Genomic DNA, 18,955 nt, shown 5'->3' with positions numbered 1-18,955 from the left:
TTCTGTGACATGGTAAAAGGTTTCTGATGAACATCAAGCATATGCACTTTATGCTTGAGCTTTCATCAAGAAATTTAAAGTTAAATCTACTGAAAGATAACCACCTAATCAAATGATGAGGCAGTGTATGAAGGCAATGACACTGGTTACATCAGTCTATCAGATCCAATAATAAGCTAACTTAAAAGTCCACATAATTTACAGTCACAGGATAGGTAAGCAACACTTCATGACATTGCAGCATCTTGACACCATAGCTGAAGCAAAATTATGGAAGCGACGAGCAACAGCCAGGCAAATGATTTCTTGGAATATGGTGTCCCAAAAATAGTCAAAATCATTTGGCAATACAATGGTCTGTTCTCAAGATGTCAAAATCTACAAATATTACGGATGTATTGTCCTTGGTTCGCAAATTCCTAGCTTCACTTAGTATACGATTGGCTACTTTGTCCGCCGAGGCACTATCACCACTGTTTCTCTCCCTACCCTGCAACATATGACCAGCATGAGACAACAATTAAAAGAACAATGCAACTAACACGAAAAAACAGTGTGCTCGTTCACCTCAACAACAAGCTGAACTGCCCTTTTAGTACTAATAACATCCCAGAGCCCATCGCTGCACACATGCAAACAATCACCGGAAGGTCATGATTGACACATTACATCAGTAAGCATTACCTTCGCAGCACTGAGAAATCATGTTACCTAGCAATAACTGCAAAAGCTGTGCATGCTTTTGTAATGTGAACAGCTTGGCTCACATATGGTTCTGAGCTGAAGCGTGAATCTTGCTCTTTTAGAAACTTATCTCCGAACATCCTGGCGAGATTAAGTCCTGGAGAAATAAAAAATAACAATATAGCTTTCACCATTTATGGTAATCTCAGACTTGCACTCAAAACTTGAAACGGGCAAAGAGCAAACCATTAATCCGGACTTCGCCAGCTTTCAGGGCCTGTCCAGCTCTTGCTATCCTAGCTCGTTCAGTTACACTAGCTACTCGATGATCTTCAGTCATTTCAATCATCTTTCCATTGACACTGACAAAAGCAGATGTTATACATAAAAAACTGGAGGTTACAGTCAACAGACAAACGGCTAAACTTCAGAAAATAAAGTAAAAAGGTACTTTTTACCTCATAACACAAGCTGAATCACCTAGATTAGCACATTGGGCAAAACAGTCTTTCTTTTGATCAAACCAAATCAGCAGGACTGTTGCTGTGCACCCCTGAAATAGTACGCACAAATATCATAAACCACAGCAGTTGTTATCGTGTAAAAATAATTGAAGAGAAAAGGCACAAAACTATTGATGGCTAAAATGGTATCGATAATGTGGAAGCTACTGATAATGAAAAACAGGCCAGACTGCAGAATCACAGGAAAAGAAACAATTGTTGCTACCTCTAGGTTTCAACCCAAAAAAGAGCTCATGAAGTATTTTTGGCATTGTAAGCTAATGAAGTACCTAGTATATACATTTGTGGATAATATTTGCAACAAAATCTATAATGGATGAAAGCACTTATAATTCAAATCATGGGGGTCGGATCAGAAAATATTGATTTAGCAAATAAAAGTCCTGCTCTATAAATGACTGCCTAGGTCTGCAACAACTAGCAGCGAATCAATAAAGTTAGTATCAACCATATCCAGATGAAGTTCACAACCAGATCTAAATGTTCAGGAGAAAAACTTTCGCAACAAGATCTAATGTTTTGGAGAAAAACTTTCTAAATCTGAATCCTGTGGATGGAATCAGTGATGATATTAGCAGTTATGCATACTGCTCACCAACGGCTAGTTGAGTACTCCCTCCGTCCCATAATATAAGGGATTTTGGAGGGATGTGACATATCCTAGGACTACGAATCTGGAAGTGCCTATCCAGATTCGTAGTCCTAGCATATGTCACATCCCTCCAAAATCCCTTATATTATGGGATGGAGGGAGTATGCAACTTGCAACTACTAGCAGGAACTAACTAAAGCATATCATTGTTGTTCCGATCAAAGATGGATTTAAATTAACTAGATGCAGACCTATGATTTGCACAGTGTGGGACAGGATATCTTTTATTCTTCGCCTTACTGTTTGTAAAATGTGGAATACCTGAACTTTTAGTCAGCAGGGCACTACATAAAGTGGTTCAGAAATCATATGGATGCTTCCCAAAACCATTTTTAGGCACCCCCAAAGTGTTTAATAAAAAGTTATCACATGTCAGAACCTTGAAATGGACGACAGCTAGGAACATCCATAAATGAATTTACTAAGTTGCAATAGGCAACCACATTGGAACTTCGGGATTCTTGTTACCATGTACCAAGCATAGAAAATTTAGTTAAACTATGCTAATGCAAGTTCACGGCAAAGCTCAAATCATAGAATAGGACATGACTGTACTTCATTCAGAACAGGACTTGACTGTTTCATTTATGGAACTAGATATATGATAAGAAACAGGTCTCAGCTAATGTAATTTTTTTAGTGTTGGTAATGACAAATCTATCTCAGTAGTGAACAGTTTAACAACAACAAAAATAATGATAGTAAAGGTAAAGGATGGTTAAAAAAGCTAAACATTTAAAGAGTAAATTTCACAAAACTACAAGTACTTTGATCAAATTATCGCAAAACTACAGATTTAAGACGTCATATCACAAAACTACAGATTTAAGACATCGTATCACAAAACTACGGATTGAACACAAGATTTATCATAAAACTACAGACTTAAGACCAAGCATCACAAAACTACAGATTTAATACTCAAATTATCACAAAACTACATATATTTTACAAGTTTAAATTCCTACAAGTACTATTATGTTAGAGTTATAAATGTTGTAGTTTTGTACTTAACTTGGTGCAAAACATGTAATTTTGTAATAATTTTATTACTAAACATGTAATTTTATGATACTCCATCTTAAATCTGTTGTTCTTTGATAAATTTGGTTCTAAATTTGTAGTTTTGTGATATATCGTCTTAAATCTGTAGTTTTGTGATAGTTTGGGCAAAGTACATGTAGTTTTGTGAAATTTACTTTTAATTTAATGCAAGCATTTGAACCACCCATGGAGTACAAATTAAATCACCATACTAGGGGCAAAGAAGTTTAAACCAAAACCTACTTTGGCAATTTCAAGCCATACAACAAAAATAATCAGATCAGAGAATAGGAGAACCAACCTCATACTCATGATCGATTGCAGCTTCTGTCATAGTAAAAGCATATCTAAGAACGTCAGAAGCATCAGAGTATGAAAGAACCTTTTCTTTTGTCTCATGGTGAGACAAAAGAGTTGCCACATTTTCTGGAAAAATCCTAGAAATCAGGAGGGGGAGAAAACATCAGTTTTTCATGTGGCTATGATGATAAATAATAAGATTACTAATGCAAGAGTAAGTTCCATTAGATATAAGTTAGTACATGAATCCTCATATGTTAGAATAAAATATATCCATGATATATATTGAATATCAGGTGGGAATGAAAGACTAACTTGCTGACAGCTCTGGCAGCTCCATCACCACCATGTCCATCAAAAATTCCAAAGAGTCCAAACTGCAAAACCAGTTGGTATCAAAAACAGGCATATAAATTTATCATAGTTAAATGGTCAGCACCTGTTCAACACCCTGCAGAGGGCACTGGCAAAAGCTTATATCCTCCATTGCAAGCTTCTTTCCACTTCGACGGCCCACCATTGGATCAGATGCCATACCAATCCCAGCAGGGACTCGCTGATTTTGCAGTGAGATCTGGACCTTCAGTGACATAGCAACGCAAATTATAAAATGGAACATAAGAATGCTACCAAAGAATAGGTTAAAGAAAATGCGCCATAGAACTTCAAATATGTCGCAGAGCAACTTGAATGATGAATGTGATTACCAATACAATGAAGAAACTTCAGCTTATGAATTAGAGTACTTGGCCAGGAAAGAAAAAACGGTTTGTGATAGCTGGAGTATTCCAAAATCCTAATTTCCAGAACATGGTTTGATTGAAATTCAAAATAAGAGCAGCGTCTTGGTGAGTCAGCATATTTTATTTTCAGGAAGAATGTTGAATGAATTTTTAAATTAGGGACTGGAGCAATCAAATATTCAGCAAGGATAACCAATTAACAGGATAAGGAGACTTGGTCGTGTTAGTTGCATACTTATCTTAGTGCAGTAAATCAATGTAGCTCTACCGAATAGAGCAACTAGTTTGTTGGTAATAAATTGATGATACAAAGTTGCACAATTCCCTCATCTCCAACCAAACCATTTTAGCAGATATTTATCCGAGTTGTGTTCAGGAAGCACATTCTTTTTCAACTTAAATTGGATCAAACATAAGGAAATTATTCTTGGAATGGGCTGACAGCAGACAGGCTTAGAACAGAAGGGAATACTGATAAAAATGAAAATAAGTATCTTCAGTACACAAGACTGAACAATGACTGAAAATAAATATCTTTTCATTCAAAGCACAGTTACTAGCTTTATTTATCTTAAAGAAATACTAATGGTTTCAGATTATGGATAACTAGGAATTAACATGTGTAGGGTTCACAATTGCTGAGACGAATTCTATAAGGCATGCCTGTTTAACAATTCTGGAAGCTTCATGTCAGACTAGTATAAAACCTATGAATGAAGGAAGTTAGTACACTAGTCCAATTATGCCCCGAAAGAAAGAAAATGGGAGTTAAGCAAATATTTCAGCAAACATGAGAGAAACAAGAAGAGATGCTGAAAGCATATAAAAAACTTACAGATAGTTTTGATGAAGTTCCTAGAGTTATAATGTCACCATCTGCTAGTTCAGCTGGCTCACCCCAGTGCCTGGACCCAACATTTGGATGGTGAACTGCACGAGAGTTCACAAATGTCCCATTCAAGCTGCCCATGTCCACAATTTCCCATTTCAATGTCTGCATATGAACAAGCACTTCATTTTATGTAAACCAATGCAAGATTGGTATATTTGCTTACAGCATATAGCTATAATACTAGGTAGCCTTCCATTGTACAATTTTCTACTCGTTAAATGCTCAAAGATAAGGGAACATATCTTGTGCGCACAAGCCTTCTCGTGCACACATATCCTGTGCTCAAAGATAATTTTTCATAGTTACAGCCAAGGAAATAAGCTTCTGCTCATTAATAACTAGCTAACAGTAAAGAGATGCTGAAAGAAAATGTAGCATGCAAACCTTTCTGGCAGAAACAGTTTCTCTTTAGAAATGGATGAAAATGTTTATTGAGTTCCTGTATGAACAAAAACTAAAAAATAGTTTTCTCTAAAAGCGTGAGTTCAGGATCTTGTGGCATTAGGTCAGGAGTATGTGTCCATCATACCACCCTAGCATCTCAATTCTCAACATTTTGATCAGTCAGCTGAGTCCTGGGCTCTAATTGAACAAAAGGTGCATCTTACTATTGAACAAAAGGTGCATCTTACTATAGAACAAAAGCACATATTTGACCAAACAAATCAAACAAAATGGTAATGTTAAGTTTCATTACAAACATCACCATTCCAGTTTAGTTACAAGGCTGGGGAAACAACTAGATAAATAGCACTAAATCGAAGGCACAAGAAATGAATAAATAGTTCCTGAACAACTTACCTTTGCATTCCAATTTATTCGAGCATGTTTCCCTGACACCTCAGAGTCCTTCAACACCAAATCACTTGGGGGGACCCTTCCAAGAGTTATCGGGATTGTAGGACTAGTTGACTGTCGGGAACAACTTATTCCGTGAGATGGGCCAGCAATGACCTCTACGTCTAGGTTGCTTCCTGCATTTCTAGCAAAAGATTGGGTTAGATGCGTATACAAATTCAAACCTTTGCAAGGCATAGCTACTGAAACATTCTAATCAGGTTTGAGGGATATCGTACGATATGTATTATCTTTTAGAGAAATGCTTCCATTCTTATTATCCTCTCCAGAACCCCATCTTTTGTGTTTTTTATCAGGCCTTGACCAACTTGTCTGTTTTGTACACTTCAGTGTGCTTCCCAAATGGAACTCTTCAGATGTATCATCTGTAACATCGATCACATGAGTTTCTCCTACAAAATTCATAGCAATTTCTGTTACTCAGGAGTTGACATTGGTAAACACTCAATATTCAACTGAGATGATCAACGCAACAAAGACGAGAGAAATTGAAGAAAGTTGATTTTTATGTCAGGAGGCTACTAAAGGTTTGGGCATCATTATACATACCTTGCGGAGTGCAGGAATCAGCAGGATAAGTCCTGCCAGAATCACTTATTCCATGACTTCTTGGTGAAGTACCACTCCTGCTTGTTTGAACTTTTGAAGATTCTCCAACAACATTTCCAGGAAAAGTGTTACTCTGGCTAGAGTGATCATCCAGAATTTCAAGGAGAGGCTTATTTAAATCCTCATTCTGCAAATGCAGAGCGCAAATCATCAAACAAAAAATACATGGATTTCCACGCTGCAATCAATGGAAGGAAGAGATTGATGTAGATCATGTGGTGGGAATTTTTCAAGAAATAATTAAGAGTGCAGTCAGATTTTATAAGAAAAGGTTTTAGAAGATAAAACAAAATGTGAAACTTCATCCTCTCAAACATCTTGCATGCAAGAAACATACTCCATGGAGTTTTGTCAGCTTAGACAATAACTTGAGCAAGTTCCCATCAAAACGAAATGCTTAAGTGAGTGAATCTGGAAGGTTCATGAAATTGAATAAATCATCTAACTTACTGTCCAAAAATGCAAGATACAACAGCGAAACTCAATATATTATTGAGCATGGGACACACTGTAAATCTTCTGAAATATCTCTAACATACTTGCAGTAACTTCATATCACTAATGACAAAAAAAAAAACACGCCAGGGTTGAATCAGAGAATAATGGAACTACAGTACTTACAAATTTCATCACACCTTGACTCTAATATACAACAAAGACAAACTACGAGAGGAACAACGAGTTAGCCTTCCAAATTTTGGTTCTGGTATCTCATATTTTAGATGTTGTATTTGTGCCACTAGACACCTAACTGGCTCATCATTTTGAAAGAAAAACGTCTATTTCTTGTCCCTCAATTCTTCACTCAATTTAATTTCCGTCCCTCAGCATCAAAACTGGATAAATATCATCCCTCAACTCTTAAAACCACATAGCAATCGTCCCTCAACCTGTCTAATAGTGGTTTTCACCCACGTGGTGTCAGGATCATATGTCTATGTAGGGCCTGCTGTCATGAGGATTCTATGACAAGCAGGCCCCGCCGCTGCCACCGTAGATCTTACATGGACGCCAAAACCTCTCTGACAAGTGAGCTAGAGCAACCTCAGATCCCATATCTACACCAAGTAGGTCAAAAACCACTTATAAACGAGTGAGAGGTGAGATCTAAACAGTTTTGAGAGTTGACGGACGAGTTTTATCAGTTTTGGAGACGAGAAATACAAACCAAACCAAACCAAGAGTTGAGGGACGAGGAAAAAAACTTTTTTTCCTTTGGAAAAATCACGATTTGGAGAGAAAAAGAAAAGGACAACATATCAGGGGGTGCTGTATCCAGCTCACCGGTTTTTGCTCCATCTTCTTTGATTTGTGGAATGCTTCCATGAGCATTCCACACAGAGATGAAGAACGGATTGTGAGGGGATCAAATACCACCAAGAAGTAACTGATCAGATTTCAGTTAGTACGTAGGAAAGATGTGCTGCATATAGAAGAGAGCAGCAGCAGTGCTTATGGATGGAATCTGTTGATGGGAGAAGATGGATGCAAGATATAAGCAGCAGATGGACACGGGGGGAGGGTGACGGAGTGCCTATCTCGTGACGGGGTAGCGGTGCGGGGAAGACGGCCAACTCATCCTCCCTCTTTTTCCCCCACTTTTTGCATGCCGTTTTATTCTTTTCCTTGTCTCCATGTGTTCTTTCTAAAATTTTCCAAAAATAAAAAAAGAACAGAAAATTCTTCCTAATTTTCAATTGAAGGAAGCAACAACTTGTGTTCATTCCACAGTATTTTGCTACTGTAAAGTGTAAAGATTTGATTTACAAAATTTATGAAGCAAAGAATTATGAATAGCCATTAAATTGCATGATATTTCCCGCTGTCCAACATGGAAGCACACATAAACAAAGTTAGCGCAAACCCGATATCCACCGTTCAGAACCAAGCTTCAAATGTGACTCTAACCATACGCTTCCTCAGATTACTCCGACAATTTCTGAATTTCCATTTTAGAAAAAACATGGTCCACAGAATATGGTGTAACGCCGTACATTTATTTCCGCATTTTCCTAATGAATACATCAATGCGCTTGGTATACTATAATCATAGCAACAATAAAGCAGCCTTAATGTCCACGAACCCAATGCTTGTTTTTATACCCATACTAATTTAATTGATCTGTAGCAAGTAGTAATGCATTAATGTACTGTATCTTTAAGCATGGCTACGCCTCCCTAATGCGCATAATCCAACCCCAGATTTGCAATCATTAGTGAAACAACCAAAATCAGCATATACACATGCTCGTCTCCATCAAGGGTTTACCAAATCGCCCCTCATTTCCACGGATTCCTCAGCAACCAGACGAGGGAACAGCGAACGATAGGCCATATCCGAAAGAAACGACGAACAAACAGCGAAAATTCGCAAGAACAAGCTCGCTCCACGGCGGCCAGCCCCAAATGTTCGTAGCAATAATAATAGTAACAACAGTAATAACAGATTAATCCGACGAAACGTTCGATTCCGTCGACGCGGGTGCGGATCAAAGCGAGGGAGGAGGGGAGCTCGGATCTTTAACCTGGCTGCGGACCGGAGATGCGGCGACGACATCCGCCGCCGCCCGCGGCGGCGGCTGCGGCGCCGCCGCTACCACCGCGCGCCGCCATCGCCGGCAGGCGAAGACGACGAGGACGAGAATGACGAGGGAGGCTATGGCGGCGGCGGCGAGGACGAGGGGGAGGGGCGGCGCGGCCATGGAGGGGGTGGTGGTGGAGGGGGGAAGCTTGCCTAGGACGACGGCTGCGTCGCCATCGCCATTTTTTTCTCTCTCTCTTTCTCGCGTGCGCCGCGCGTGCGTTTTTTAGCGTCCGTGGGATTTTTACTTTTTTTTCCTCTCTCTCAACCCCTATTTTCGGGGGCAACGTGAATTCGGTGTCAATTGCGAGACGAGCTTGCGGTGTAGCTCTTGAAAGAAAGAAAAAGAGTTTTTTTTCCTTTCTCCCTTTTTTTTTCTTTTTTTTCTCTAGCTTTCACATCAATGTTGTTCATGGTTTTAACGTTGAATGTGTGTGCTGATAGACGATAATAATAGAATCATAGTTGAAAAAAAAAAGAAGCTATATATTAGTCGAGAAAGATATAAGATTGTTACTATATAATATTATATAGTGTTGTATTTTAGTTAACTTTAATTATTGTGGAGTAAACTAATAATGTTGTTGCATGCATGAGGAAACATGGATTTTTTTACGTTCTATTGAAAGGTTATATCTAGAATTCAAGTATTAAGGAAAAAACGATTGCCATACAAAATAAGGAAAGAAAATAACGAATATATTACATAGCATTCGTTAAATAATTTTATTCGCGACGACAAGTTGATACATGAGAAAATAGAACATTGTGTGCATCTTCACCGTATGCATTATGGTTAAGCAAATAGCTGCCATGACAATTGTCTATGAGAAATGCCCCTAATATGATATAACTTCCTTTGTTTTGTTTTTTTAATTTAATGGTTTAGCTTAAAAAGCACCGAAAGTTTTCTAGTTTAATAATAACCAAAGGTTTGTAAAATTTATTTATTCATGGTGCATTACTCATAGGTCGTGTTGTGTTACGAATAAATGATTACGAGAAAACTCCAATCGGCCATATTGGTAACATCTATAGTCTCTAGTTGGCCATATTAGCTATGATAGGTCTGCCAAAGGACTAGCCACAATTGATGGATCTAAGCTACGGCTACAGTGACGTGCCCACTATCTCTAGCCAGCTATCAACCCAATTCTATAGTTGTACTAACATCACTCGTCGGTTACATTAGTAAACGGGCAAGGGACTCAACATGTGGCTATAGTGACATACATACTATTTTTGTTTGGACGCATCGCCTTCGGGGTGCATGCCTATGCTGCTTAGAATTCCCATCCTAAAGCAATAGTGACATGTCTGCTATTTTTTGTTCAGATGCCTCATGCCTCGGTTACATAAATAAGCTAGCCGGTGAAACCATCCTAAAGCAGTAGTGGCATGACAACTATCTTGGTTGGACACGTCAACTATATCACTAGGTTGGCTTATGCTTCCATCCTAAAGTAGCAGCAGTGACATGCATGTCTTGTCAAGTTTGACACGTCGACCACATCACTACGTTGGCTGGCGGATGAAATTCGGATGAATCCTAAAGCAATAGTGATATACTCACAACCTTTGGTTGGACTCGTCTACTATATCTTTATGTGACCGATGAACCTATGCTAAAGGAGTAGTGATATACCTGCTATCTCTAGTCGAAGATAATGGCTTTCTCTCCATGCTGCTTAGTGTACCTATCTAAAGCAGTAGCGACATGCCCACTGTCTCTACTCAAACGTATGGCAAGTGGACCATATGTTGATAGTGACATGCTCAATATATCTAGTTGGGCACATCAGCTGTATTGTTATCTCAAGTTGGACGCATACCCAATGGACCCAATCATATACCAATAGTGAATATCTCCAATAGTGACATGTCTGTTATCTCTAGTTGGATGCGTCAACTATATCTTTAGGGTAATCGGTAGATTAAAGTGACACGTCAACAATCTCTTATTGCCTACATCGGTTGTGTCAATAGCCTAATTAGTGAACCCAATATCCATATACACAGTTCAACAGTGTGTGTGTGTGTGTATATATATATATATATGAAAATGGATCTATACACCCAGGTGTATGTACTCCCTCTCCCATCTACCGTCCATCTCAACCAGCCTCGATGAAGCTCCTTAACGGATCAACGAGCGGACCCGTTTTGATTTTCCTTTTGTAAAATAATCTGGATCCTTAATTAGCGCTTAATTATCTAAATTACAACAGTTAGTACTCAGCCAATCGAACAGCTCTCGCTACATTTGCAGTTTGACGCGAGGTGGAGGCAGCGACGACACCTCCTCGGATTGACCCCGCGACGATTCAGCGGCGGCTGGGTGGCTGGTGGAGGATCATAGAAGCGATCTTTTCTGATCTTTGAATCTGCTCGTTCCTTGCTCTAGTGATGGCTCCTCCTTCACCAATCGGAGACAGAGGTAATCGACCTGGAGAACCTGCCACTCGTTGGTGTTCCAGGAGTAGAGGTCATCGATTTGGAGTCGCCTGAATGCAGGAGCAGAGCAGCCGTGGCAAAATCGACAGGTCTCAGTAGTGGAGGTCATCCAAAGCAGTAGGTTAGTATCGGTTTTTTTTCTACGACGAGATCGATGCTCGATGCCTTAAATTTTCTTGTTTGCAGGGTCACAAGAAAATCAGTGTGTCACCACAGTCCAAGGTATGTCACCAGAAATTGAAATCTTGATGCCTATAGACAGGGGTTCTGCATAGTATGGTTCATGCACGATCTCAGTTCTGTATAGAGAGGGGTTTTGCATATACTGCATTTCTATGCATTTGTATATATTGAATTTTTCTTTGGAGGGGTATTGTAACGCCCCGATTTTCGTTCGGGTTTAAAAATCATTTAATTATGCATTTCAAGAAATTATATTAAAAGTTAAAGCAATTTATTCGAGTGAATTAATGGGAGAATTAAAATTTTCCCTTAAAAATCATTGGCTGGGAATATTTTGCAATACTATTTGTGCTCTAAAATACTCTCCGGATTTTTTTCCGCGAATTTTCGGAGCTCAAGAAGTAACTTTGAAGTCACAATGTTCATTTTATCAATTAAAATAAAAAAACAATTTAAATTCCCCTTCTTTCCCTTGGGCCGGTTTCGGCCCAAGTCTCCTTTGCCTCCCCGCGGCCTGGGCGCCCTCCCACTCTCTCAGGCTGGCCGCCCCCTCCTCCCTTCTCTCCTCGGGCCGCTGGCCCAGCGCGCCTCCCCTCCCCAAGTCTGCCTCCCCTCCCCAAGTCTGCTTTGCGTCCCTGCGCGCCTCCTCCCTCCCCTCAGGCCGACAAGTGGGGCCGTGGGACCCTCTTGTCAGACCCTTCCTCTACCTCCAGCCTCCCTCATCCAAACCGCTGTGCCGCCATTGCCGCCCACGTCGCCCACGATTCCGGCCTCTTCCGCTCGCGCCCTCGCGCCCAAACCGCATGAAATCGGTTCCCATCCACCTCCTCTACACTCTCCCCACGTTTCCCCCAAAAATTGTGCCGGGATCGAGCTCCACTTCGCCCACGATGTCACCCACGTCGCCGGTCATTGCCGCCCCAAATCCGCCACGCCCGGCACTGGTTTTCCCTCCCCGAGCTTATAAAGTCCATCCCCGGGCTCCCTTCTCTCGTTTCCCCTCCTCGCCGGCGCTTCCCTCGCCTTCTCCCGCTCTCCCCACGCCGCTCCCGCGCGCCGCCGCTCTCCGGCGAGCTCCGGTCGCCTCTAGCCGCCGCTCTCGCCATCTCCGCGCAGCGCCGTCGCCACCATCGGCATCGCCGTCCCACGCTTCACCCCGGCATCCGTTTCCCTTCCCTCCTCCACCCCCGGAACCACCTCTTCACCGTGCACCCGAGGCCGCCGACCCATTCGTCGCCTCCAGCCGCACGTCGTCGCTGCTAGCGCCACCGCCGCGCCGCGCAACCCATGCCGTCGGCATCACCACTCCACGCCGCACGCCGTCCACCGCTACACTCCCCCAATCCACCACCGGGCTGCCACCTCCACTGCCAACCCGAGCCGCCATTGCCTTTGTGAGCGCCGGCCGCCGCCTCCCGTCGCTAGAACCGCCGCAGCACTGCTCCGCCGCCACCGCCGGCTTCGTCGCCACAAGCCCAAGCTCGGCCACCGTTTTTCTCTCTCTCGCCACCACCGAAACCACCTTCCCACCACACACCCGAGCCACCACATCCATTCACCGCCTCCGGCCGGCAATCATCACCGCCATAGCCGCGGTCGCCGCTTGCCGTCACCTTTGTCGGCTTCGTCGTCGTGTGCTGCACCTCGTCTGCCTCCTCGCCCTCGCCATCCACCGCCGTGAGTCCCTCCGCGTCGTCGACCCGAGGAGCGCCGCCGCCTCCCTCCACGGCCGCTCCCTCCGTCGCCGTGCCTCTCGGTGAGCCGCCTCCCTCCTCCTTTTCCTCTTCGCCGGACGCCTCCCGTGCCAGCGCCACGTTGCCCCGCCGCCGCCACCAGTTGTCCGGCCGTCTGCGTGCCGTCGCCCTCTGTGGTCGGTCGGGCCAGCCCTGGCTGTGCCCGTGCCCAGCCACCACTCTCCTCAGCCGCCCGATCGGCTTGGGCCGATCTGGGCCGTCCATCCCGTGGACCGGCGGTGGACCGTCCTTGTGGTCCCGGTCCACGGTGCACCGAGCTCCTTGACCCGCTGACGTGTGGGGCCCGCGTGTCGGCGCCGGCGCCTCTTGCTGACGTCAGCGAATGCCTTTTCCTTTGAGAAAATAATTGATAATTGCGCAATAAATCATTAATAATTATAGAAATCCATTTAAATGGCTCAAAACTTCTAAAATTCATATCTAATTCATTCGAACTCCGAATTGGGCCATTCAGATTGCAAAATTCATCTAAAATTGAGTTCTACATGTTTGTTTACTTTTTATGTACTGTTTCCTTGGTTTTATTAGGGTTTTTGCTTGTTTTGCGTGCCAGCGTGTAGAATCCGTCGTTTCGGAAGATCGCGGTCATGAGGAAAAGAGTTCAGAAAATCCAAGTGAAGAAGCAAGGCAAGTCACACATTCCCCTTGAGCATGTTGATCCTAATTTATAAATGTTTTACCGTTTACAAATAAATATGCATGTTTTGCTAATTACACGGGATCAGGGTTTACCTATCTGCTCGCTTGTGCCATGTTTACTTGATATCTATCCTTTATCAACCTTGGGTGATAAATTGATTAGCTCGTGTTACTTATGTGACCTAGCTAGAACTATATGCTTAGCCATGCTTAATTACCACTAGCTCAGTCGATGGGATAATTGCAGTATTAGACATTCTAGTATCTTATTGAGCTGCGTGCTCGAGACATCTGGCCATATTTCATGGTCGTAATTATCCAACTAAAATGCGACTGAATGGTGGGCTGTGGGTGCATGGTTTTGTGAGTCGCACCCATGGCAATTAAGGACCGGTTCACGGGAAACCCTGGAAGACTTATAGCGCTTGCCACAAGCGGGAGTGGGTAGCTGCTTGATCTGAAATATAGCTCGACCCTTTCCTAGGCACCGGTGGCGAGGGTAGGCGTGATGGAGTTGGGTCGGCCGGGGTGTCCGGTTGTCTAGCTGCCGGATTCACCGTGGCGCAAGAGGGGACCGCCCACTGCCTTTTGAGGAGTGGGGGTGAAACCTTAGCGTGGTGTGGATGGTTAGGGGAGGGTTATGCGAAGGGTCTCGTCACAATCACTCGACATGGTGACATGTGCATCATGGGCACATGATGACGCGGTGACATGTCGGTGGGTTGTGTCTTGTGGGTACAGTTGTGCACCTCTGGCCAGAGTAAAACTATTCGAATAGCTGTGCCCGCGGTTATGGGCGATCGACCAGATTCATCGTGATTAGTCTCACTTAATAAATCGACCCAATGCACAGTAGTTCAGGTGGGTTGGTTGGGCCTGTTCAACGTGGTGTAGCGTTGATCAGTGGAGATTTAATGTTACTTTAATTACTCCACAATTTTACTGTTTTGCTCAATAAAATGTTTTACAACCGCCTTTATGCAAATAGCCACAAACCATCCTTGTGTTCCCCTTGCACATCTGCATCATTGGTGTGGCTTGCTGAGTACGGTGGTTGTACTCAGCCTTGCTATTATTCCCCCTTCTCAGAAGTGTAGTGCTTCTGAGCTGAAGACGAAGTTGGAAGACCAAGGCTCAGACCCCAGTTGAGTTTTGCCTGTGGAGTAGAGCTGAAGCCCCGCTAGGATCGCCTTTTTCGCTGCTGCTGCTTTTGTTTCGGTGTGAGGACTAAGTGCCTCTTCTGTAAGTATTTTACGCTTTATTTACGTTTGGAACTGTATATTACTTGTCGTTCTGTGTACCCTGGCTGGTCCTGGACAGGGATTTAATACACAAAATAGTCTGGAAATTTGGGCTAAATTTCTGGGCGTGACAGGTATGTACTTAATCTTTTTAAGATGGTAGTACATACTGCATTTTTTTGGATTGGTATATACTGAACTTTTTTATGGAGGGGTACGTACTGAACTTTGTAAGCTGTCCTTTGTTAAGCAGAAGTATATACTGCAATTCTACGTAGAGAATTATAAGCTGATTTTTTGATTGTCAGTAGTATGTTTTGAACTTTGTAGATACTGCATTTCTCTATAGAGAGGTTTATACTGTTTTTTTTTTCCCTACGGAGTGGTACGCACTGAACTATTTAGATGATGCTATACACTGAAAATTTCTATGAAGGGGTTTATACTGAACTTTGTAAGATGACAGTATAAACTGCATTTTTCACATATATACTGAACTTTGAACTTTGTAAGATGACAGTATAGACTGCATTTTCCACATATATACTGAACTTTGTAAGATGACAATATATACTCCATTTTTCACATATATACTGAACTTTATAGGATGACAGTATTTACTGCATTTTTCACATATATACTGAACTTATAGGATGACAGTATATACTGCTACGAACTAACGAAAAGTATATACTGCTACTAACTAAAAACAGTACATACTGCTACTAGCTAACAAAAAGTATATACTTCTACTAACTACTACTAAAAACAGTATATACTAAAGTATGTACTGCAACTAACTTAAAAACAGGTATGTACTGCTACTAAAAAAACAGTATGTACTGCTACTAACTTAAAAAACAGTATATACTGCTACTAAATTTAAAAAACAGTACATGCATACTGCTCCTTACTTCAAGAACAGTATATACTACCTTTAAAAAATTATCATCTGAATGATTGTATATTAATTTGATCCAACGGTAGCTGTACACGCTGGCGATGAATGTGATTCCGGATGGAGCAAACCAACAAAACCAGACGAATGAAGCACTAATGAACCAGTATATACATCTATCGTTAATTATTAGCATGCATGTTCTAGTAAATCACCAGTACCATGAGGATCCTACAAGAAAGTATATACTGCTCAAATCTAGCGAGGGATTTAGTATATACTGGATGCCACCCAATTGCATGCTACAAATTTATGATCCTGACCTTGTACCGGCCGGTCGGAGTGCATGCACATGCAGTAATTTGAAAAATAAAGGGAACGGTATTCTTTTTAAAAATTTTCTTATTAATCCAATTATTTAGTATATGAATATCCAATAAGAAAGGGGTGTACATACACCTGGGTAATCAAAACGGGTCCGCTCGTTGATCCGTTAAGGAGCTTCATCGAGGCTGGTTGAGATGGACGGTAGATGGGAGAGGGAGTACATACACCTGGGTGTATAGAACTATTTTCATATATATATATATATATATATATATATATATATATATATATATATATATATATATATATATATGGGGGGGGGGTATTTACTATATATGAACCGGTATTATATCATCTAGCAGCCACATGAACAATTGTTGTTCAACACAATATAATTGTTTGTCTATTAGAACACTATACAAGGCAAACAAAAATACTATAGCAACACAGTAGTGTAAAGGGTCTAAGTTCACACTGAAGCATAAGGAACTATATATCAGAGTGGTATCTCATTTCGTCCTACCTACCACCCTCTCTTTCTCTTCCCTTCGTCAACCTGGTTACCAATTCCAAATCAGGCTGGAGATGTGCACCGCCTACTAAATTCACTAGTAGATACTCCTACACTACTACCATAATAACTCAACTGATGAATAACTTCATGCCATATGCTCATTGTCGCAAGCATGCAATTTCCCTGATTAAGATTTTCACGTTACCGCACTCCTCGATCTCATCATCCTACACAACCCTACATCACCTTTTCATCCATGTTCATGACAACTCTTCTCCACGTTGATCAGTGCTTACCGTGCATGTATTCCTCCCCAATATCAGTGTCTTGGATTTTCTTTGTGCAGCTTCTAACAACCGCGGCTAGTCACAGAATCTCTAACTCCAAACAATCCAGATTTCAAAAGATTATGCAACTATTATTTATAGAATGAGTAAATTACATTGGTGGTACACAAACTTGTTAGGTGTGTGTAATTTAGTACATAAACATGTAAAATGCTCATTTCAGTATATGAATTTGTCTAGTTCATGTAAACGAGGACCAAAATAACTTGAAAATGATAATTTTATTAAGTGATGTTGATTAGGATGTGACGTGCATGCGTGTAGTGAGTATGTATAGGACATTCAATATTTATAAATTTGGTCTCTACTTTATTCTTCACCATGAAAATAATGAATTTCATATATTTCTAACATTTATAAACTATAAACTAGCTAGATTTTCACCAGCTAATTATTGTTTCTTAAACAACTATTGGAATATATGATCATGTTTTCTAAACCGCTAAACAATACATTTTGTATAAAAGTTTTCTACACAAAAGTTTTTCCCCAAAATAAATAAATTCAATTTTCAAGTTTAATGGCTTATTTTATTTCACATGCCTAAAATCCCCTCCGAACTTATTTAATGGGATAGTTTTTCTCCACATCGGATAGTTTCTTCTCCACATCTGATAGTGCCGATGTAGCAACAATATTATTCCTGATGGCCGTGACCGATTTACTAATCGATGATTTTCATCGGTTAATCCGCCAAGTAGTGAGGTAACGCCAGAATCTTTGGGGGAATGATGATGCGGATAAAGTAACGAGACATAAAGTAGGGAGAGGGAAGCAACATACGCATACGGGACTAATTAAGAGGAGCCACGTGACTCCAACGTTTAATTAGATCTCCCTCTGAAGTGCAATTCAATCGACATTTTCAGATTGATGACTAGTTTACCATCTTCCCCTTCTCATGAAGTGAAAATAAGAAATACAAAGTATAAGGCAATTTGCCACATTTCCAATAGAAGATAGTATCATTTTTATGTTCATGAGGGATATAAGAAACGTTGTATTTATTTGATGATTGAAATAGCTCATACAATATCATATTATTTTATATTTGTTGTTTTACAGGAAATACATGCAAAAGACAACCTGTATTGAAAACTGTATAGATATAGCAAATCCATTCCATCTCTCACCTTATTAGTTCCTTATCGTATTATTAGAAATCCTAACATGACATCCTATTCGACAGAACGAAATCTCGGCCAACGCAACGATTTAGCAAAGCGAGAGGACAAAGAGATAAACGGACAAAGATAGAATACCAAACCTAGCCCCTTAATTACATGGCAAATTTTGCTATAAAACACTTGTTATATGTGGTTTTAGCCCTAGGACACTGCCCAAACTCATTTTTAGAGAAAAACACTCCATAAATATGGTAATTTGCTAGTGGACACCACGCCGATTAAAATAATACTTTTCAGTTGGGGAGGAGAGAGAAATCACGTGAAATGTCAAAAATGCCTTTGGGCCCACATGTCAGCTATATCTCCTATCTCTCTCCTCATCTCTCTTTTCTCTCTCTTTTCTCTCGCAGATGGCGAGGACGGCGGCCTGCGGAGTGGAGCAGGGCGGCGGCGGCGGTGGACGAGTGCGCGGCCGCCGGAGCCACCCCTCGTCGTGCCCGTGCCCGCAGCAGAAAGGGGCGCCGCCGCCACGGCGGGGTGAGGGGGACGCGATGTAGAGCTGGCAAGTTTCGGGGAGGACGATG

General features: G+C 41.5%; 2 protein-coding genes across 2 annotated transcripts; one reads left to right on the top strand and one right to left on the bottom strand.

Annotated features, from left to right (window-relative positions):
- Nucleotides 1–288: 288 nt before the first annotated feature.
- On the bottom strand, nucleotides 289–9,086 carry LOC127780033 (protein phosphatase 2C 70-like). The gene is made up of 13 exons (XM_052306993.1): nucleotides 8,832–9,086; nucleotides 6,247–6,433; nucleotides 5,916–6,089; nucleotides 5,641–5,813; nucleotides 4,783–4,941; nucleotides 3,644–3,784; nucleotides 3,520–3,581; nucleotides 3,206–3,341; nucleotides 1,143–1,237; nucleotides 931–1,046; nucleotides 712–841; nucleotides 568–622; nucleotides 289–490 (listed from the first exon to the last, which is right to left on the bottom strand). The coding sequence occupies exons 1-13, from the start codon at nucleotides 9,006–9,008 to the stop codon at nucleotides 338–340; spliced, it is 1,758 nt and encodes a 585-aa protein (XP_052162953.1). The 5' UTR covers nucleotides 9,009–9,086; the 3' UTR covers nucleotides 289–337.
- Nucleotides 9,087–12,264: 3,178 nt separating this feature from the next.
- On the top strand, nucleotides 12,265–15,459 carry LOC127780359 (vegetative cell wall protein gp1-like). Its single transcript, XM_052307258.1, has 2 exons — nucleotides 12,265–13,280; nucleotides 13,832–15,459. Exons 1-2 carry the CDS (start codon nucleotides 12,328–12,330, stop codon nucleotides 13,836–13,838), a joined length of 960 nt encoding a protein of 319 aa, XP_052163218.1. The 5' UTR covers nucleotides 12,265–12,327; the 3' UTR covers nucleotides 13,839–15,459.
- Nucleotides 15,460–18,955: the final 3,496 nt, after the last annotated feature.

Source organism: Oryza glaberrima, chromosome 7 (genome assembly GCF_000147395.1).
Source record: "Oryza glaberrima chromosome 7, OglaRS2, whole genome shotgun sequence".
Lineage (NCBI taxonomy): Eukaryota > Viridiplantae > Streptophyta > Magnoliopsida > Poales > Poaceae > Oryza > Oryza glaberrima.
This window is presented reverse-complemented; position numbering and strand designations above follow the sequence as displayed.